The 23,702-nt window shown below is 44.2% G+C and overlaps 1 protein-coding gene across 3 annotated transcripts in view; it reads left to right on the top strand.

Moving 5' to 3' along the window:
- Nucleotides 1-23,702, top strand: part of SH3PXD2B (SH3 and PX domains 2B) — a 342,591-nt gene that overhangs the window by 70,597 nt on the left and 248,292 nt on the right. For all 3 annotated transcript variants that reach the window (XM_086931584.1, XM_086931583.1, XM_086931585.1), the window contains exon 2: nt 9,801-9,881. In XM_086931584.1, coding sequence (XP_086787710.1) covers nt 9,801-9,881 — 81 coding nt within the window. The remainder of the gene's footprint in view (nt 1-9,800; nt 9,882-23,702) is intronic.

Below are 23,702 nucleotides of genomic sequence, written 5' to 3'. Positions count from 1 at the left end.
TGGTGGATCTCTGCACACCTGCAGCAAGGACACAATCCGACTGCAGACTAAGATGTGGAAAAAGGAACACAATTTCAAGCAGGCTTTTTCCATCAACGTTCTCAAGATCTGGAACAACATCTTCGAACCCAGCACATCCTCCCCAATGCTGCTCGAATTCAGGAAACAATTGTACACTCACCTCTTTCAAACACTAGATCACAACACATTAACACTCTGCAAAACCAACTTTTTCCCTCCTGTTACTCATTGACTTTATGCTAGTCTTTGATCATTTACAGCACTGTGCTGCCTTTAAGCTAGGTTTGCGCTAGAGAAATACTATATCTAATTATATATATATATATATATATATATATATATATATATATATATATATATATATATATATATATATATATATATACATTTACCAGGTGTTTTGTTCTACTAAGACAAAACAAAAACATGACGTTCCCGTTCCTATGAGAAATTCCCTACCACTTCTTCCATTAAGTCAAAACTCGGTTTTAATTACTGACTTATACAACATTCTTCTGTCCGACACCACGCATTGAAATTAAAGTTTGACCCACTAGCCTGATAGAAAAGTCTACTCTGCTCTATGTGAGTTGAGAGCTGAGCAGTGGTCTTTCTTCCACTCATCCACAAGCACCCTATGATCAGCCAGCTATCTTCCGTAAAAGTCTTTTCCATTTACTAATTCATTGGGGATGTTGCATGCCTCTTTTGTTTTGATCAGTTGAGGTGGTGGGTGAGACACTCTATGTTCTATCCAGCTCAGATCTTGCTTGTCTCGGGTGATGGAGGGAGTGAGATGCTGTCTGCTCAACCCTCCTTATCCATTGTGCATGGCGGATTGCTCAAGCCCCTAGCCTAATATACTCGTCTGTTAGAGGGATCAGAAGCAAAGCATTTGTTTTCTCTGTCCTGATCATTTGTTGTTTGGGAAAGTGCCATTGTTCTTTTCCTCTGAGTTTGTTGTCTAACCTCGTGGGCTCGACACATCCCTATCCCTGGTAACTTATGGTCATGTGAGGCGTTTATTGGCCTAATCTCAAAGCAAATTTACAATAATACTGGGACGATGAAAAACTCGTGTTTTTGGGAAAGTCATTTGTATTCATGAAGGTATTTTCTTATCATCTTTCCTGAGCACTTCGTTCAATATTGCTCCCACCTTCTTTCCATTGATCCTGTCCTCTTCGGGTCTCCACCCTCATGCACATTGTCGTAGAAGAGCTGGGACGGCCATTAACAGGTTTGATGCACGCAGTCTCGAGGTAAGCTACCTCTCATCCCTGGTTTCTACTTCTTCATATTGGTGGAGTTATTTGACCTGCATTCTTCCCTGGCCCTCCCTTGTCTCTGAGGAAAGAGAAAATTGGGCTGGCACAAGTATCCCCCTAACTTCCTCCTCTTTTGTCGGTGAGACGCTCTTGGTGCCCACCAATGACACAAAGTATAAGGCAACCGGCTGATTCAAGATTCACCGTCTCCCTTTTCTCATGGCCACTCATCCTGCCTTCTGCTTTCCCAGTCATGTTGCCCTGGCTGCATGGACTTCTCTGCTTAACTGCTAGGTCAGACTGTAAAGCATTACTGCCATCAAGATGGGACAGCACAGTGCTTGTACTGCGATTGTGAAGTCCCTGGGTGGGATGGAGGGGTTCAGCTTATGCAGGAGGAAATGCAAGGAGGTCGTTTTTTGTTTTTTTCCCTTGGGATATATGGACTTTAAGTAGGTGAAATGTGGTGGCAGGCATCCATTTCTATATTAAAAGTTCCTGATGGGTATCTATTTGTTTTATAATGTGTGGTGCACCCATATCATTGGCGTTCTAAATTCACTAAACATCTGTTACACCACATGATGGGCCTCTGCTCAGATTCTGGTAGTGGAGAAGCTGCTCGCGCCATTCAGGGTCAGGGTGATCTGCGTGTTACCCTACCCTCACCTCATACATTTGACTGTGCCGGGAGCATGGAATGGAAATACAATATTCTCCTTTGGGGCTCTCAGCATCCATCCTTCTCTGAAGCCCCCGTCTACCTGTATTCTTTTGATCTGCTCACTCTCTGTCTATCTCTAGACATAACGTGGGAGGTACTGAGGGCTCAGCATCAGGCCTTGGAAAGCACATCTGTCCTGGTCCTTCAAGATGTACCTTGAGTCATGTCATCCTGTCGAAATGTGCCAGTCACCACTTCTGAGGGTAGCTGCCCACACCTTCCTGCAGGAAGCGGAGACTGCTGGGAACTAAACATGGGCTATATTTTTATAATTATGCAAGACCTATATTTGCATCTGTCCTGAATTCCCAGAAAAGGTTTTTCCTGTGGCTTGAATGTCTAGGGCATTACTTAAAATAAAGTGAGGCTTCTTCTTTGTGAAATGATTCTGTGAAATCCACTTCCCTGCTGTCCCCTTTAACTCAACTGAGCACAGCTGGTGGACAATGTTGTATGATGGGCCTGCCATCAAGAGCCAACAAACTCTGTCCAACTCTTAACCCACACAATAAATTTTACCATATGCCTATCGGTGATCCTGATTACCTTGTGAGCTATAAAAGCTATGCACAGTCTCATGGAGCAGGGGCCTCAAATAAATAAATTGATCCCCTTCCTATCAAACAACTCTCGCAATAAAGGAATGTATTTGAAATCAAATCTGAAAATGGACATTAGTTCCAAGATAATGAGTTGACTAGGGGAAATAGGTGTTTAGATACAAGTTCTACTGAACTTCCTCAGCTCAGGAAGCCAGTAAGCAATATCATTTGGTTGCCACCTTCAGGTCACAGCGTCATTGCGTGCCTCATCATGGCTGATAAAATAAGTATATAGTAGAAGAACTGCTAGGCGTGTAGTACAATTAATTTTTCAATCGGTGCTTTTTGAAGGGAAATTAGTATTAACATTTTTGGAACAGGTTGTTTGTTGTGTCGAGTTGGATCTGCTTTGCTTCTGTTCATCGACTCTAGTGTGCAAGTTTGCTCTCGTGCAGGTGAGAAGGATTAGTTTGCTGCTATTGTCAAGTCTGGGGTAGTTGTTAGTGATGTCTTAAAACGATGGATTGCTGCTATACATCAGTTCGGGCAAGTTGTTAGTTGTATCTTGGTAATCTAAAGTAATGCAGATGATCCGTTTGAGCCGTGTGGATGAGAAAGAGACATTGGCGGTCGGAGGGAACTTTGGGTTCCAGAAGTGATGTGGGGCTTCCATTTTGACTTTGTGGCGCTTTCATCTTGACTTTATGTGGTGCTCTGACTTTATGTTGCTGAATTCATTCTGCTACTGCCAGGCTATTGGTGGACCCTGTGAGATTGGACAGCAGAGAGGTTGCTGTGGGTCCTTGTTCGAAAAGGCAAACTGTTAATCCATCGTCTGTGCGATCTCTAACTGGATCAACAAGTTGAAGTGCTACATTGTTGCTATCCAGCCATACCTTGTTCTAAAATCAATGGAATTAGAACATCACTGATGAATTATAAACTCCATGTAGTCTGTAAGAAGTATTATTGTTCGGTATCCTTTCTTTTCCGGATTTAGGTGTTCGCCTTGTGGTGGTGCTGCTACAAACCTTACTTTGGGTTGCTTCGAATTAAATGCTTTTGCAATGCACAGTTTGGTTAATTCATACTGGAGAAAATGTGCAACATATTTATCTGTGGCACAAATGACCTGTCTTGCAATTTTTTGGCAACATTTACCCACCAAAATCAAAGCGATGGAGAAAGTGACATCACATGCCCTTTGACCCCACAGGAAGTGAAATTACTCCACAAGTAAGCCAGCTGATTAGCCATTTTTTAAAAACAAACTATTTAGTGTGAGATTTCAGCATGTCAACAAACAGTGGTTGATTGGAAGCACAAGAAAGCAACCGCAAACTGGGCAAAAGCTGAAGGCCTACTGACTTAAAAGATGAGACATAAGTTTGGTTAAATAACTGACGTCACAAAGCAGCAACTCTGGGTTGAAATGACAACATGGTGCTATCCCAAAATCTATATCTCGCTAGAAGTGGAACACTTCATATCAAAGCTTCTATTTCAAGGTGAGCTGAAGTCCTCAGTTTTGTAAACTGTTCTGCTTCCCCACCATGGGACGTCTATTAACCTAGAAGTTTTGTAATCTAGCCTTAGAGCTCGACGTAGCAGGCTCCACCGGCCATTAAAGACCCGCACAAGTGTTAAAGGGAGAGGCCTTTAATGGCCGGTGGAGATTGCTACGTAGAGCTCTGATGCTTATTAGAACATTCCGCCAATAGAGGGCAGAATATTCTAATTTATAAAACAAAGGCCTCATGGAGCCCGAGGGGGTTGAAATCTCCTCGGGCTCTGTATGCCTTTGTTCACTGGAACAGCTGTGAATAAGCATTGGAATGTTGATGCTCCAGGCTTCTACCAGCCATTAAAAGCCCAGAGCACACCACTGTCTTCAATGGAGTGCTCAACTTCCATTGTTCTAATTATCCTTAGGACCCCCTACAGAATTATAATTGAATAGAATCCACTTTTACGATCCTTTTAATTCAATGCCAGAAGTAAGATAAATTGGATCCACCATTTTGACATTTTCTCACATTTTATAAACACTTAGGGCCTGATTTAGAAGTTGGCGGAGGGAATACTTGGTCACAAACCTGACGGATATCCTGTCTGCCGTATTACGATCCCTATAGGATCGAATGTGATCATAACACAGCGGACGGGATATCCGTCACGTTTGTGGCAGAGTGTTCCCCTCCGCCGACTTTTAAATCAGGCCCTAATACAAAGTTTTCCCTTGGCTTCCCATGCTTGCTTGTAAAGTTTGATATAAATAAACAGTGGTCCTAGACCTATTGATCGAAATAATTGACCCAATCAATCTTCGTTCATTAAATTAACATTCAAGAGCCCTTCAACTGAATCTGCTCCAATATAATTAATAGTTTTAAGGAGAAAACACAACAAGCCACTACAACAAAGCCAGAAATACAATGTATTTAATTCATTGTCTCATGTTTTTAAATTCATTTCGCACAATATTGTGTTATTTGAAAAATAAAAACCAATGGAAAGGTTTCCCAGGGCAACCTTTCCGTTGGTTTTTATTTTTGAAATAAAAGCTTTGTTGTAGTGGCTTGTTGTGTTTTCTCCTTAAAACTATTAATGATATTGGAGCAGATTCAGTTGAAGTGCTCTTGAATGTTAATTTAATGAACAAAGATTGATTGGGTCAATTATTTCGATCAATAGGTCTAGGACCACTGTTTATTTATATCGTAGTATACCCAGGTCCATACCTTGTGGGCTACCCCATTTTCTTTAATGGCTGCTTGTAAAGTTTGAGCTGTATATTACTTGGCCGCTCTTTTCACTCTTAGAGGAGTCTCTAATGAATCTTTGCCAATTTTGGAAAGCTCACATGAAGACAGTTTGTTTCTGTCTGACCTTCCAAAAGTCGAAACTCTGGTCCAAGGTCTTAAGGAAAATTGTAAAATCATCTCTTTGTGCTAGAAACTCAAACCTAGCTCTTTGTTAAAAAATGAAGTTTGAGAAAACAGAATTGCATGGTTGAGCAAACTGATTCTCTGTACATTTCAAAGGGCACTTGTGTGGCCAGCACTACTTAAAAAAAATAACACAACACTGGTAGCCCATCACACAAGTATACTGTGTAACACACAAAACTAGGAAACTGATGCATAACTTGCATATTGCAAAATGTCTGCATCACACAAGCTGTGCATCACTCAAGCAATGCATCACACAAGTAGTAGTACATTGCACATGGATCCTATAACTCAAGTAGTTCACCAAACAACCACACAAGTACGCCAGCAGAGCACTGCATAAAGAACTCACTTGCTATAGGATGCGCAGGTAGACCCAGTAAGATGAACGGCATTGCTCTCCACAGGAGGACAGATCTATCCGGATTATTTGTGTTGTACAATATCCCACTGTTGGTACTAAGAGGGCCAGTGGAGGTATCAAGGACACCGAGGTCAGGCAAGCCAGAGACAAGATTTCTAAGATGCATGTGCTTTGTAAACCTGTCATGTGGTCCAGTGTCATTCATGCCTGTCTAGTCTTGGCTTTTAGTTTGCATTCTGGTACTTCTAGCCATGCATTTAACACAACTAAGAGTATCCGGCTGCGAAGGAAAAACTAGGACTTAATGGTCAACTCATAACTTAAAGAGACAATCTGAGAACCCTGTTTTTGTAGTCATTGGTAGCAGAACTGTACACATTGGTCCCTGTCTTTCACAAGCACTCTCAGGTCACCACCGAAAATATCCATATTGATGCCCAGTGCTTACTCTGTTTACTGTTTGTCTGACACCCTCTTTATTTATTTCATTATTAATGCAATTTTATATAAGGCATACATGGCCTGATAGCTTTAGCGCCTTTTGCCGTTAAAAGGCCAATGATACACTATGAGTGGCATGTCAAAATGGGAACAATGTGCAAAATTACGAGTACATACATAGTAACACAATATATACCTTAGGGGAGTTACAACAGTTTAGCTATGCACAATAAATGTAAATAATTCTAGGACTATATACAGTAAAAGAAACTCCAATCTATTTCCATGGGAAAGCTACAACACACAGGTTTAAAGCATTTAGAGAGACAGTTCAGTGAGAATAAGCAGGACCTCACTAGTAGCGAGTATGTAATAGAGGAAAGTCAGGTAAAGGAGTCCTTAAAGATAAAATAAAAATAGAAGGGATGATAAAGGAGGTAGGCGGAAGACTTGTAGGAGGAAAAGATCTGGACTAAGTTAAGGGGGGTACACATTAAAATCAGGAAGAGTACGGCCAGTGCAATAAGAAATGCAACTAACAAAGTGGAAGTGTCTTTGGTTAAAAAATAAATTGTAACTTATTTTTTTAAAGTAATCGGAGGAGTGGAGGTGTGTAAAGCTCGAGGAAGAGAATTCGAAATTCTGGTTACATTACCGAAGAAGGATTGGCCTTTGTACGTTCTTTTTGGAATGCTGAAGTTTCAAAGAGAAGTGATTCTGCCTGTGTAATAACCTAAGATTCCCAGATAGCTTCAGCTTGGTTGTCCAGTACTGACGGGTAGAATCAAATGGCCATCCTGTAGAGCGCTGTTAAGTCCGTTAAGAGAGCCACTGAAGTGCTCTGAGCGCAGGAGTTGTGACTAAACTTTTATTATTAGTTGCAAAGTGCGCAGCTGGCTCCCAGGACTGCTTTCTGCGAGTGATGTGTACTCTAAGGATACAAGTCAACAGGCAGTTGTCATTAACAATAGTAGACGCTACAAGAGATTGGAGTGCCTTATGGTCCTGTTTTTACTTGAACGGCAAATTCCTTTTACAAATGTAGTAATTGGAAATGTGCCTTATAGGCCATCTCATTTATTTGTGGTTGTTGGGCAAATCTTTCTTTTAGAATAAAGTTCAGAAATTTTGCATTGTTGTTAATGACAGGTTTTCAATCAGGAACGTTGCATGGGTAAATCTAGTTTTGGGCCAGTAAAGCCAAGTTCAAAAGTAAGATAAGAAGTAACTAACTTTTTAGTGAAGTGAGTTCAATGTCATGAGACGTCATCCACTCTTGGACTGTTTGTAGCATTTGATCGATGAATAAGCGTCCTTAAGAGGAGAAATCTTGAGGTATAGCAACTTATCCGCGTATCATCTGCATACTGATGGTAGAGGATTCCAAGTTTATCGAGAAGGACAACGGAAGGTTCTGTATACAGATGAGAGAAAGTTGGGGCCAGACTAGACTCTTATAAGATGCCTTGCATCAAAGCAGCTGGACTGGAGAAGCAGTTCTCAAGTTTGAGCTTTTAAGATCAGTTAGTCAAGTAAGAAATTAACCAAGTGAGGACTACAACATCATGCCAATTTTATCTTTAGGAACCCTAATAAGTGTGTTGCGATTTCCCATATCTAAAACAGCAAATTACTCAAGGAAAACGAGAGAACAGGACTTTCCAAAGTCATTAGTATGGTGTGCATCGACTAGTAGGAGTAAGACTATTTCAGTACTATACCACTTTTCGAAAACCCGGATTGAGGCTAATATAAAGGATTGTCACTAAAGATATGTTGATAAAGCTGCTTCGCATTACACAACTTTTAATAACAGTAGGAAAGGATACATGTGAGAACGTATAAAAAATGATCGAGCTCACCCAAGTCTACCGTGAACATCATTATTAAAGGGTGTCTTAGCAAATTTTAAGGCAGTCTGGGAACACACCTGGTGCAAGGAAGAGGTTGACTCATATTGCTCAAGTTGGCAGGTAGATCGGGCCCTTAGCAACATTTTCTGGAATCGTGTCAGTAAAAAGGGGAGAGACTGTCACGTTAATAATTGTTTTTAACAAAATATTATCTACCATGTCTTTAAAACAAAGCAAACTCTCCTTGGATTTACTAGTGATGTTCAATTTTTTTCAATTACTCGGGCAGCTGTGGCAATGAGTCACAGAACCTGGCAAATTCTTCATACCCTGCAGAAGGAGCATCAACCCTGAAAGACGATGGAGGACTGTTGGCCTAACAACTTTGAACCGTTCTTTCAAGTGATTTTGTTTTCTTCTTTTTGGCAGTTGTAATCAGCAGTTTGACGTGGGTGGACTTTAAGCTACAAATATTTCTCATATAAACATTTCTGGGAGCCTTCAGTTTACCTGTATTAGAGATGGAGGGCGACTGCTTTGAGTTGTAAATTTTAAAGATTTCCCTCAGCGAGAAATTTAGAAAACTATATAGCCAAAGGTTTACGGTTCTTTTCTTTGGCTCCTACATTGAGCAAAGACCCTTCAAGAAGTTCTTTCATACATTTATTGGACATGGTGGTGACATTAACATCATCAGTGGGGCAGATCAGAGGGAGGACATTTTTAGGCCATCAATACAAGATCTTTTATATCCATGGTATGGGTGTCCTTGAACAAGGAAAATCTCTTTTAGTCTGAAGAAAGGATTTACAGTCTTTATGTCTGACTCAATCTGGAAGCGTTAATACTCCAGAAGCAGTGTGGAAGTGGCTCACAAGTGCTCCTCGAGATTCTAGGGCAGCTATTAGTATTGAGGCAGTGTGAGTGTGGCAGGTGTCCAGATGATAGCTGACTTGCATGTAAGTTGGAAAGGGTGTGGGAAAAATAGGCCAGCGTGTTAACAAACAGGCCGATTTTGTGGGAGAGGTGATCCAGTGATGAACAATTGCAGTGTGGTAGAATGTTTTCAAATGTTCAGAATAAAGCATTTTGGTGCCAAAATAAAGAACACTGCTCAGTTTAACAAAGGCTTTAAGTTATAAATTGAGTATTCCTTGGAGGAGGGTGTGGTGCCTATCAGGAGTGGCTCCCAGATATTTTCCAATCTGGATGTCTCCACAACAACTCTCATCTCTATGGCTGCCGCAAGATGTGTTGAGGAGTGCAATGATACAAAGCCAGGGTTATTGACTCTGGTCCAGCGCCTGACATCACCGCACTCCATATGCATTGTGTGCGACTCAAAGTCAGCATGTACTTGGATTCAGCCAAAGGCGTTCCCTGTTAGGGTTGGATGAATATGTATATTGCAGGCTAAATCCAAACTGTGCATCGTGGCAGGGAGGGGTACTTCCAGAATAGAGGAAGCTCAGTGGGTGGGATGTTGGCTAATAGTGTAAAATGGGGGCTGGGAAAAGGAAATAGGAACTGGGGGGTGAGACATGGTTGCAAAATGGAAGATTGAATTCTGATGAAAGTGTTTGCTGTATTGTTCACTTGAATGAAATGTTTGCTTTTGTTTTTTCTCCCCAAACAGGTATATATCATCAGGGTTACGTGGTCGAGTGGCAACACGGAAGTCATTTACAGACGGTACAGCAAGTTCTTCGACTTGCAGGTAAGGACGGTATTGTGTTGTGCCCTCGTGAATTTAGCTGTAGACGAATAGTCCTTTATCTCTTGAAGTTTTGTGGAATTCCATAAAAATTAAATTTTCATAGCAAAATGCCTGCAGAAAATGTCTTTTGGTGAGACATTTCTATATAGAAAAATCTCCCACTTGAGACTCATGAGGCATTTTTTTTTGTTTACTGAAGATGTATGATCTCTTTAAAAATGTTATGCAAAATATTGAGAAATTTCATGAATCTGCATAATGTGAAATTCGAGAACTTAGAAAATTTCGTCAACGGAATCAAAATTCCACAAAGACCTCCTTGTGATGCTGGCCTGCTCCATAAGGAGGGTTACTCTTCCAGGTCGCTAATTAACCATTTTTTAATGTACGAGTGCTGCAGCAGCTTGAGCAGGGTGCTCGCGTAGTGGAGGTGCCCCGTCAGGATTCGACATCCATTAAGTAATTTGAGATTTTTTATTTAAAGATTTCCTTAAGTGTATCGCTTGTAGGCACCATTACCTGACCCTTAGTAAAGAAAGGCGTCTACCAATTAATGAACATATTCCACACCTTATTATCCCTCTTCACATCTAGCATCTGTGTTGGGGGGACAATCTGCGTAATGGACGTCAGCACAAACATATTTTCAGCAACATCTTTGTTTGTTACATGCCATGATGTAGAGCCTAAGTAGGACATATATTGTCGGTTTGGCATCTCCATCCAGAGTCTAAGCTGCTAGCCGGCCCACTCTTTTCAACCCCCCGAGCATTCTAAGCAGCCGCTGTCCGTGCAGGTAACAGTGGTGGGGCGGTGGGACAGGGTGGGGGGGAGGGGGGATTTGAGGGATGATGCTGAGGGAAAATTAATTATTTATTTATTTTTCCCTCTGCATCGTCCCTCAGCCTCCCCACCGCTGTTACCTGCACGGACCGCGGCTGATTCTAAGCGCCCACCCATTCCATGTCACTGAACCTCGCACAATACACTCTCTGTTGGGCATGATGCCACATCCGTTGTCTAAAGGTAGAATGCAGCGGGTGGCCCACAACATGATGTCTGGAGCATGACTTGGTTTGGTGCTTTAACTGTATAAAACTAGTAATTTCCCCTGCATAATTCAGACCAGCCAAACGTGGGATAGTTTTCAGCGGGCGGAGGCGCAAGAAGAAGGCCCTGGGGCCTTGAAGGTGGGATGGGGCTAAGATTAATAGTGGGTTGGACCCCTTGCACTTCCCAAATAGTCACTCATACCCTCCCCCACATTAAGAAGAAAATCATCTGGAGTCCTCTCCTATGTTCAGTTTCTTCTGTGACTTGGACAGCTGTGGCAATAAGAGTTCAATGGATTTATTTCAATTTCCGAACACAGAACCTTGCAAATTCTTCATAACAGGCAGAAGGACCATCAACTCTAAAGGGAGTGAGGATTGTCGACCTTACTAATTCAAAGAGTTTTTTCCAGTGATTTTTTTTTCTTTTTTGAGTCCACTGTGCAGATCACTCCCGCCTGAGCTGGAAACGTAAACTGTGGGAGTCTTTCTGCTCACACACTACTGCTCATGTGTGACAGTGGCTGTTCCCTGGATGGTCACGTGATGAGTGAAGAAACTGTGTCCCCCACGGCAGCATCATCAATCTTTCTGGCCTGATAACTTTGTGCGTGATTGATCGGGCTGAATGAACTCTCCCATACTTTTCATGTCGCGTGAGCTGTGCATTCACATATATGGACGCTTTTCAAGCATAATCCGTTGGCCATCTTTACCACTAGATGTATATTTCCCCTGATGCCAAGCCTTTGCACAGTACATAGGTAAAGCAAAGTTTGCACTGTGTGGTGGGCAAAATAGAGGGAATAGAAAGAAATCAGGGGTGTGTTGGAATTCAAATATTTATATCCACATTTTCCTAACTCTCCTGTCTGTTGGGTGTGCTTCTCAGCACGATTTGCTGTAGATCTTTAGTGATGTGTGCGTTGGAAAATGAGATTGTTCATCTACTGCACTGCCTGTTGTGTGTGTGTGTGTGTGTGTGTGTGTGTTTATTTGACCTGCTCCCCACTTGAGTGTCTTACACACCTTATTGTTTGTGTAACCTGGTTGTGTGTGGTCCCTTGCCTTTCTGTGGTTTAGATCTGCACATAAGTTAATCACCTAGTGTTGGAATGGGTGGATTCTGTCTTTGGTATGTGCTGGCTTAATTAGTTAGATGACCATTGTTGTTTTTAGCACCATTCCTGTGAGATCGTAGGTTTGTCAGAAGTGAAGGTGAGGCATGCCTAGGGGAAGACCTATTGCATGCAGTCTCCTCCAGAATGATGCCCCTGCATATGTCTCCATCAATGGGCTGCACATCATCATATGTGGGGCCGGCATTGAAGGAGGGTGTTCCTAGTAGTCACGACGGTTTGTAAATTTGGTTCTCCTGAGTTTGTGAGCAGTATACATGGTTCATTACTTCAGATGTCGTAATCTTTATGTATTAATTCGATCCATATGTCTTAGCTATGTTTAGTGCCCTGCTTCTTGTTGTTGTTTGTTGTCGTGTAATGTGTTGATGGTGTTAGCTGTTGAGTGCAGTTCACTTTAGTTTCAGTAGAACGATGTGAAGTTGTTTCCCAACAATACAAAAGTAAATAATGTTCTGAAACATGGCCGCCATGTAAGCGGCCATCAGTTGCAAGCAACGCGTAATTAACTCTCCAGGTTGGTCTAGAACAAGTGCGTGTGTTTTTCCACCCATCTTCTATCTGAGGCCCCCTTTGTTTGAAGAAAAATGATATTACTGAAAGGCTAGTCTACGGGGTGGTGTAGTGGGCAAAAAAGATGATGACCTGGATTGCTACCCAGTGTAATTCATTACCAGTGGCTGAGATTAATTCAAGCATTCCACCCATCATATCTTTGTTTTCATCAGTGTGCTAGATGTGAAGGGATACCCAAATGTGGGTTCTGTGCTCACTATGAGATAAGCGCCACGCAGCACTGTACTGACTACGCACAAATAGGCAGAAACAGGCCTGGGGTTGCTTATTCCTTTCCGAGGGGACTAGGCCTGGCAGTTCGGTCTACACTTTTTCTATTGGAACTGTACTGAGACTGATTAGCATATGACTGATTTATGTCTGATGTGGTATGGTGAGTGAATCGGTGATTGACTGGATACAGCCCAGAGTAATTGCCAGTGGCAGAGATTAGTCTAAGCAAGCCACTCATCACTTTTTTGTTCTGCTCATTACCGAGAGCGAAGCAGTTGTGGTTCATTAGTTATTTATTTGTTTAATGTTTTCTGTAAAGCATTCAGCATCTTATCTGGTGCTTATTCTAGTGAGGCCTTTAACAATGCGTTAATGAGCACATTTGGGTTCTATGTAATGTTTCCTGTTTATCAATGCAACCTAACAACTCTGAGTATGAGGCTGAATCAGTGGGAAGGCTCAATCTTGTGAGCCTGTAGTGGGGGCGATCATGAATCAGAGTGTAAAATGTGGTGCTTCTTGTTTGTTATTTGGGTTATGTCCTGGCTGTTCAAACTCAGGTTAGAGGTTGTGTGACGGAACCATGTATGAAGGTTCAACACGGTCTTAACGAGGCAAGTCTTAACCATGTATATGTCTTTACCAGGAATGCCTTTACAACGAAATATCCATTGTTGGGGCATGTATGGCAAAAATGTGTGTGGTTAAAACTTATCTATATACCCTGACCCCTGGCCTGAGCCCTAAAGCGCCCAATTGGGCAAAAACCTACTTTGAACCCAGCCCCCCCATCCCCCACCCCCTGCTCCGACCCCTGCCTCCTGCCCTGAGCCCTAAAACGCCCCCTTGGGCAAAGATCTACGCCAACCACAGCCTTCCCCTTGAGCCCTTAAACGGCCCCCTAAGTGCAGAAAACTATCCCGCTCCCTGTCTCCCGTCCAGAGCCTTAAAACGGCCCCTCAATACCAAAAAACAAACTCGATCCCTGGCCCCCACCCTCAGCCCTAAATTGCCCCCTGGCTAAAAAACTAACCCTTCCTTCCCGCCCTGAGAGCTAAAACTGCTCCAGTCCATCCTGAAATCTCCCTGATCCCCCTAAGCCAGCCCTAAAAACGACTTGCCTTCTGAGCCCTAAAAATTCCCCCAAGCCCCAAAATACATCCCAGGGCTCCCGGGCCATAAAACCTTCCTCTGACCCCCGAGCCCTTAAAACGACCCCCAACTCTTAAAATCTATCTCCCACCCACCCAATGCCCAGCCCCACTTATCTCACTGTGTCCTCTCCCGATCCTTCTTCCTGGGCTCGCCCATTCCAGACATCTATTGCATGCATGCATGGTTAAGGCATATGCGTGGTTATTCTTGTGTGGTTCGGACACATGTGTCTCAGGCCACAATGTTCCGACCATTCTTCAGGTTAGATAACAGCTGGGTGATAATCTGGTGTTACGCGGTCAATACCAGGCAGAGTTTGAGTGAATTCTGGCAATATTTTACCTTAGTGGCCATTCTCCATTCTTTCGATACTTCATCACTGCCTCTGCTGTCTGAACATGGAATCTTGGTTGCATTTGATAAGGAATCGGATTCTAGGTGAATGGGTTCTTAGGTCAGTGGATCTTGATAGTGATGCAAAAGAATTTGAATTCATATTCTATGCTGTTCGGGGCACCAGTGGAAGTTTTTCAAGATGGGGTTTGTGTGTTGTTACTTTTTGGTGTTAAGATCTGGTGATCGTGACTTTGTGGAGTGAACTGTGTAAATCTTAGTCCTGACATGTACTGATCCCACTCACTGGACGATTGGCTCCATCTTTCATAGAACAAAAGCTCAAATTGAGAGCTCTTGACCCCTAAATCTACGTTTGGGACCTGGGAGGCCGGGTGGGAGAGGCGTTGAACACATTTTGTTGATAAATTACAATAATGAAGGGGCAAACTTTGAGGTATGTCAACTGAAGTCTTATGCCTCATAGGCTTAAGTGACCTAATTCAGACCTGTTTACTATGGTTTGTGAAAAAGACTGAATTTCTCCATAGGGCAGTTAAAGGTTTTCATACCTTCAATTCAAACTATTTGAAAAAGATGTAAAAGGTTATATTGTTGATGTCTGCAGAGAAGATGATATAAAAATAGAACAGTATCCCAAAAGGTGTAAATGTAAAGGCAATTTACATAGTATGCAACAAGCATTACATGGAGTGGAGAAAGGAGACACCTATTCAAGTAGTTTTAGAACAAGCATTTGCAATGCAATGGTCTCGGCATCATTAAAGGTAGAGCTATTGGCATTGCTCATGACATTGTTTTTCTTTAAATCTAAAATAAATGGGCATTGTCATTAACATTGCCAATACACAGCACTCTGCACTCAACAGCACACAATGCTCGGCACACTTGCTCTGCACTCACTACTCTGCACACTCACTACTCTGCACACTCACCACTCTGCACACTCACCACTCTGCACACTCACCACTCTGCACACTCACCACTCTGCACTCTGCCCTCGCCACTCTGCCCTCGCCACTCTGCCCTCGCCACTCTGCCCTCGCCACTCTGCACTCACCACTCTGCCCTCGCCACTCTGCACTCACCACTCTGCACTCACCACTCTGCACTCACCACTCTGCACTCACCACTCTGCACTCACCACTCTACACTCACCACTCTGCACTCACCACTCTGCACTCACCACTCTGCACTCACCACTCTGCACTCTGCACTCACCACTCTGCACTCACCACTCTGCACTCACCACTCTGCACTCACCACTCTGCACTCACCACTCTGCACTCACCACTCTGCACTCTGCACTCTGCACTCTGCACTCTGCACTCTGCACTCTGCACTCTGCACTCTGCACTCTGCACTCACCACTCTGCACTCACCACTCTGCACTAAAAATACAGAAAGCGGACACCTCCCTGTTAGAATCCGAGGGAAGCGAAGACGCGCCCAGAGATGACCACGTGAGCTCGTTCGCATGGGGAAGGAACATCGCTTAATCTTAAATACCATGAAGTGATTGTACTGTGGAAGAACGCCGCTACTCGGCCAGCATGGGCTCCAACTTGTTAAGCTCTTGGGATAACTAAATTAATTAGCGTGAATGCCCTTGTGGGAAATCAGCCCATTCTCTTGTACAAGCCGCCCGTGAATACAAAGAAAACACAGGCTACCTGATGTACGGCAGCCAACCAAAACACCGGCGGAAAGCAATTACTTTCCGTCAGGCCCGTACACTTCTCATAATAAGCGCCAATGGACGCGACATAAAGCAATCTGCAATGCATCTTTGTTCTGCGAAATAACCGCTCGTGGCCCGCATCGCTATTGTTTAGGCACTAATCAAATGCTACAGCTGGCTGCGCCGCACGACGCCAACATAAATAAGGTCGGCACTTTCACACTCACCCCTTGCTTGCAGCCATTGTAACTCCACAGACCACACTTTGTCCCCAGCAGTCTCTTAGTATCGCGGCCGCCCCGGAAGTCAGGCACGGTCGCCTGTGACGGGGGCGGGGCCACGTTCAGACCGGAACTGAAGAGGAGGCAGGCGGAGTCGTTGCGTCTCGCGGCCCGGGGCTCCTGTGAGCGGTGTAGAGCCCCGGGGCCGCGCCAGCAGGAGGTTGGGCGCCGCGTGCTGAGGTAAGGTAAGTTCCTAAAGGCTGGAGCGGGATTGGTGCGTGTGTGTGTGTGTGTGTGTGTGTGTATGCTCGTGTGTGTGTATGTATGTGTGTGACGTGACGGCGGGGGGGGGGAGGGGGGACGGGGCGGGGGGCCTCGGTGCACTTGTGTGTGTGAGTGGCGTGTGTGTATGTGTCAGGGGTGGTGTCTCTGTATGTATGTATGTGCGTGCGTGCATGGGCGCTTGTGTGTGTGTGTATGCGCATGCGTGTGTGGTGCTTGCGCTTCCCAGGAGACAGCGCCTGGCCACAGCGCGCGTTCCAGTTACAAATCGCCTGGAAGGATGCGCGTGGCCGGGACTGTCTCCTGGGAAGCATAGTCGCTGACAAAAGATCTCCGGCGGAGACGCGCTTCCGTGCGTTGACGCCGAGACCTAAAAATACATTTTTTAGTTTTGATATTCAAGCAAAAGATTTTTAGAAACACATAGTTATATACAGCACATGAACCAAAATTATGGGATTACAACCCAAAGAAAAACTTGGTGCACAATATATACAAGTGGAGTGTGACAACTCAAGTGAAGGTGTGAACAGCGGCGAACGGCGCAAAGTGAGCGAGGTGAAATATTTACAGTGAATAGCTCAACCAGTGATATGAAATCAGTGACAATCTATAATATAAATTGTAATTTCAATTGGGGTCACAACAGCATGCACCTATAATTAGCGCTGGGAGGTCGACTACGTTTCGGTCCTTAACCAATGGGGACCATCTTCAGGACAGGGTTGTCTTGTTAAAAGTGCTGAATGAGACAGGGTCACGGCGAAACAAGGGGATCCGGCAAGTTGCGTGTGAACGCCCAGGGACTGAATAAATTATCCGGTAATTAAGGCGTCACATAGTAATTAATAGGTGATAGAATATCTGCAGTTAAAGACCTGAATATAGTGTTTCAGTCAGCATCACACAGAGACCCTGGCAATTTTGAAAGACTCCGCAACAAGTGACCTGTGAGTTATATGGGGTTCCCAGAAAAAGCGTTGTGGAGCGATCGCGAGGATGAAGAGCAATGGCGGCCAGGGTCCTGATTATTTAAGCAGAGCGCGGATACAATCAATCTAGTCGGGCTCGCCGGTTAGCAATCCGGAAGGTTGTTCGTAGCGTCTGAGTCATAGGGCAGTTTATGGTTTTCATACCTTCAATTCAAACTATTTGAAAAAGATGTAAAAGGTTATATTGTTGATGTCTGCAGAGAAGATGAGGCGCATCACTTGAGGATCAAGGAGATCAGTTCAGTAGCTTTAGTCCCGCTCATGGGTCTGAAAGCCACTGGATAGTAGTGGAGTGACTGCTGAAGTAGGCTGTGTGCATTCTTTCAGTGGAATATTTGGGGCACAGACTTTGGAGGGAGGGCAGAAGATGGCTAGCTCTGGTAAGAATTTCTTAGCTGCAGCTATTGTCCATCTGACAATTTGAAGGCTTTGGTTTTCCTTCCTGGCTTTAAATAATCCACATATGCGTACTTAGTTTTAACAGTAGGGATCGTGCAACTGTGGTGGTGCGGTGAATGCTCTGGTTCATACTCTGTGGTCTGACGATTTCAGACTCCAAACCGTCTTTAGGTTTTTGTTGCTTTCTTGAGACTCACAATGTGATTTTCACCGTTTTTTGGTTAGTCCGTTTGCAAACAAAAGTTCAGGATTTCCTTTGACTCATTGATTGTGTTATTTATACAGTTGCAGTAATGCTATGTTTTCGTACTGTTAACTGATTTTCAGTTTCCATTGGCTGTATACTCTGCTCTCTCATGCATGTGTTTTTGGCGTGGGACTGAGGCAACCTCCTTTCCAGGTACCAGCCTGCCTTTTCTGGTTGACAAGCTCAGAGGGAAGCTATATTATTCTGCCCGTCACGGCTGGCCTCTATCATGAACAGCTTCTTCTGCCCACACAGATGTTCTCAGTTAGTGTGCCAGATCCATAGATAATCAGGAGCCCCAGGTGATTGTCTTTGTGTGCCTGCATGTATTGTCTTGCAGCATTTACATAGATAGCGCTTACTAACCATATATTGACCGCTGAAGCGCTTGCCTACATGGATAGCATGCTATACCGTGCAGTGTCTGGTTGAAAGGATGTTGTCTTTGTTTTGATCCTATGAGGGAAGTGTTTCCATGTTGTGCATGATGACCATCAAGGTGTGGTTATTGTGTTATGGGACACAGCACATAGCAATGTGATGGATGATGAAGTGTAAGGGGTAGACTTGCAGTTTTATGGTTTTCAGTATGCGAGTCGCTTTGAACAGCTCTGCAGGTCCCTTTATGGTATTTCATGCTCACTACGCCACTGGAGTCAAGCTATCCAGGCTGAAGATGGTTGATAGCTAGAAACCGGTCCCAGGATGCTTGATTCTGGTCCAGGGAAGACATGGCTTTGGCAGTCAGTTCGGTCTGGACTGTTCCCATGAGGCACAGGGTCAAGCCTGATTTGCATATGGGCATGTCTGAACTGGGGTGGCTTGGTGAGCAAAATAACGATGGATTAAACCCAGATCTGTGACTGGGGGTGAATATTTTGCCATTGTGCAACATTCCGTCCATCATCTTGTGTGTTTTGCATTTCATGTGATCCAGCCTGCTTAGCTGGTTACTGCACTGGGTTGTCGAACCTGAGATTTTGTGTATAGCTATATCCTGAGCTGGGATGGTTGGTGGGAGAGAGAAGTGGAGAGATCCCTTGCTATTGGCGTTTTTATTATCAACCCATATCAAAGTGTCTTTGTGAGATGTAAAGATGCAGTCAGATTGTATAAATATTTGCGACCTGCAACTGAGTGCAACGGTGGACTATATCAAGTACTCGGGTCTTCTGAATTGTCCATCAATGGGTGACAGATCACTTCAGTTATGCCAGGTCCGTAAACTTTGCGATGTCTGTTTCTGGCGGCACAGTGCTGCTGGTGATGAACAAACCTATGTCTTATTCTATGTACAGCTTGAATAATTAAATTATACTTAATTTGGAGATCTATAATTAAAGGTCCACTGCATGTTAAACTGTGCCATTTACAAGTGTGTTTGTAACTTTGTAAATACTCTCTTTCTGTATTTCGTCTGCTCCCCTGACAGTTGGATGTAAATAATTTGTATTGTGAAAACAGTTTTTCTGTGATAAATGTATAATTAGTTTTTATGACCGCATTTTCCGAGTAAACGTATATTTTGGGTGGTACATATTTCCGTGGTTGCACAGACTGTCGGGCTCGCCGTAGTTCGGGTCTAGGTGACGCAGAGTGGTGTATGACGCACCAGGTGACGCAACTTCCCGGAGCGCCAAGCTGCCAATCACTGCGTGTTGAGAGAATGGTGTGTAGCGAGGAATGCGTTGAAAAGATTGGAGGCATGTTTTGGTGGCTGGGCATGTTTTCGGGGACAACCAGCACAGACGAAAGAGGGCTTCGTAGGGTTTAGATTAAAGATGGTTCAGGTTGCAGGGTGCATACTTATCATATATATCAAAAGCAAAGCGGATGCGGAAAGGGGAAAAAACAAGCTGCATGTATTTTTCTGCCTAGTGTGGTGGAACGTTGTCAAGGGGTTCACACATCGTGCCCTTCCTACACAGTACATCTCTTTTCTCCATTGAAGTGGTGCGCACTGGAAAGATTAAAGACCACGTCTGCAGGAAAGGAGTTCGCTGTGACCTGCAGGTTATGGTCAGGTCAGTGCTGCAAGCGTGCAGCTGGCTTTTCTTACAGTCGTCCCTTATTATCAAGTGCTTGCGAAGCCTCTTTGGTGCAGGCGTTGGGGAGGGGGTTGGTAAAAGCAAAGCCTGTGCGTGGCCTTGCTGACTGTCACGCGGGACCACTTGTCATCTCTTATGTAGCGAGCATTATCGATCTTTTCGCCTCACGTCATCACCTTTCCCCCCTGGGGTGAACTTTGGCCCGGATATCTTACACGAAAAATCTATTGGTTAAAGAGATGTAGAAAACGTCCTACGGTACGACGTGCAATTCGTCTTCACTTTGTCAAAAGTATGCTAAATTAAGTGTGCAGCCAATCCGCTTTGGTGTTGTACTTGACTACAAGAAGCAGTCTGGAGGCCTGTGGGTGTTTGCTTGGAACCCACCGTGCCCCAATGTTTGACTTCACTGGATACCTCCTTGCCCGAAGCTTTTTATAAGTGCCCGTTCACTCATTGGTCTCTTGGCTGAGATTGCGCTCTCTCTGCGAGATAAGTTTACATAGAATAGGCTTACAGCCCGCCCATAGCTTACCAATTTTTAGCTTCAGCATCACTCTAGTTTACTTCATCCCTGTTCATCACAGCATGCGGATGTCATGTTGTCTGTATCACTGCGCCTTGTCACACAGCATTTTGCGCCACTCTACCCTACTACACTCCACAGCACTCTACTCTAATCTGCCCCACTCTGCCACTGCACCCTACGCCACTATACTCAGAACCACTCTGCTCTACGCCACTGCGCTCTAAGCTGCTCCACTGTTGTGCCAAAGCACTCTATGCCACTGCAGTCTACTCCACACCACTCACTCTACTCCACTCTACACCACTCTACTCTACTGCACTCTATCCCACTCTGCTTTACACCACTGCACTCTACGACATTGCACCACTCTATTCTATGCTGCACTGTACACCACTTTACTGTTTCTGCACTCTATGCCACTCTGCTCTGCACCACTCTATGCCACATCACCTTACACTCTGTCACTGCACTCTACTCTGAGCAATGATACTCTATGCCACTGTACTCTGCTCTGCACCATTGCACTCTATGCCACTGCACTATAAACCACTCTAGTTAACACTACAACACTCTATGCCACTGCACTCTACACCACTGTAGTTTAAACGACTGCACTCTATGCCACTCTACTTGCACCACTGCACTCTACGCCACTGCACTCTACAACACTCTACTCTGCGCCACTGCATTCTACGCCAATGTACTTTATGCCAGTGCACTCCACTCTGCACCACAGCACTCTACGCCACTGCTCTCTTGTCTGCACCATTCTACGACTCTGCACTCTACGTACGTGCTCTCTAACTGCATCACTGTATTCCCCGATCTGCGTTTAATCCATCGTTATTTTGCTTGTCACGTCACCCCAGTTTGGACCCAGCCATATGCAAATCAGTCTTGACCCTGCTCCCCATGAGAACAGTTCACCCCGAAGTGCCAGGCCAGGTCCTCCATGGATCGGAAACAAGCATCCTAGGACCGGTTCGGGGTATCACCACTCATCAGCCAGGATAGCTTGAATCCAATGGTACAGCGAGCAAAAGACCCAATTCTGGGCATACCCGTAGCCACTTAGGGTGCTCACAGCAATCTGGACATGACAGTGACCATCACTGCTAGCTTTTTTCCTGCCTCAGTTAAAAAATGGGAGAAATTTCTGCAAAATACGCAATTGATAGAAGCAGTGAAACACAACCTTAGAGATGGGAATTTTAAGTGTAAGAGATCCATCAAGTTGATAACCTAGGTTCTTCACTACACAGGATGTTCAGGACACGGGCTCAAATGGGAAGGCTAATAAGTTGACTGCCATAAAGTGTTTTTTCCCTGTCTGTTCTGCCTCTAGGGTTCTGACAGATTTTCCATGATCCAGCAGGATCCTGCACCGGCCTTTCGGTCACCAGTGCCTCTGTCAGAGTTGGCTTAAGTACAGCATGGTGTAGTTGTCTGGGTTCTCTGCCCCATCCCTGTTATCTGCCTCACGACATAATATTTGACAATTCTCAATGAAGAAAATCCCATGCTTTCCCCTCACCACCTCGTCTCCCCTCTCGGTTACAAACTGACAGTGCCTCTCCGAGGCAGCTGCTCATCCTCCCATACACTGGACAGCTTTTCTAGGCCTCCTGCCAAGCATAACCTGTTATTACAGCGCGCCTTCCTCCGGATAACTCCTAAAGTGTGCACGGGGTGGATGCCCTGACCACGCGCCAGCACTCGAAGGTCGAACCTCTCCATAAAGTAATGCACATGGGGGTTTGCGACAGGTATGATAGTCCCTGTGGGGCTGACAGATGTTAACTCCCCTTTAACTGGAGTGCCCAGCCTTTTGTGTGCCCACAATGTCCAAAGCTCACATGCGCCTTACAACCCTTTAATTGTATCCGAAGCTTTGCGATTAAAAATAAAAGACTGATCTGCATTTGAAAGGAAAATCATTTTTATTCAAGATTTGAATAGTGTTCCTGCCAATCAACAGCTCCCTTCTGTCCAAAATCGTATAATGCAAATTTCAAGTTAATGATAATATTAATAATAATAATCTTCGGCAAATAAAAAATATTACCTTAAAAGATAACAAAATGTATGACAAATACCAACATCGCACATCTATCTTTAAAAAGAATTACCACATAGATAATTAATACCCGTTATGTATTCTATCGTACTCTTTCCTATGTCCCCTGCTGTCAATATCAATCCATCCCAATTTAGTACAAGTTAACAATTATAAAATGAGCCGTAAAATAATCTTCTAGACACCCCTAGTGGCTCTTAACTTTACAGCAGCTCTTAAAAAATTGGAAATACAAAAGAGTGTAAAAACATCTGAGGACAATTTTTGAAAACAACAGTGCTACGCGTGCCTGCCTAAAACTAACTCTTCTTAAAAGGCCCGTCAGGAACATTTTTCTGGGATATGCATAATACGAACACATTTCAAGTTAAAGTCTCAGTGCTCCACAGGGTCACCTGTTGACATCTTTTTGTCGAAGTGACAACAGCAGACCAGAAATTCTAGTACTGAACCAAATACCCACCCATAGATATGGATCAAAATCCGGAGCACCGCTGACAATACCATTCCGCTCATAGGAAAACCCTAGAGCTGGTAAGAGCCTGGATTCAGCAGAAACCGAGACCTGATGTCCACCTTCATTTAGTGTTCTTAATTCCATCTCACTACCCTGTTTGGAGACCGTGGGCGCTCTTTGTTTTTCAGCAAATTGGGGTAGGAGAGTGCAAGATTTGAAGGATGGATTATCACCTCATAATCTAGCCATTAACAATAGGCCCTTGCACCCCTTAGGAGCAGGCATAATGCCCATGGGTAAGCACTGATGATATGTCAGACTGCTTGCCCCTTAAAGCCAGACAAAAGCTCTACAGGTAAACAGCAGAGCAGGCTTAAGGAAGCGTACATCTCACAATAA

Source organism: Lissotriton vulgaris, chromosome 7, assembly GCF_964263255.1.
Source record: "Lissotriton vulgaris chromosome 7, aLisVul1.2, whole genome shotgun sequence".
Lineage (NCBI taxonomy): Eukaryota > Metazoa > Chordata > Amphibia > Caudata > Salamandridae > Lissotriton > Lissotriton vulgaris.
The sequence above is the reverse complement of the archived record's forward strand: the minus strand, read 5'-3'. Positions and strand labels throughout refer to the sequence as shown.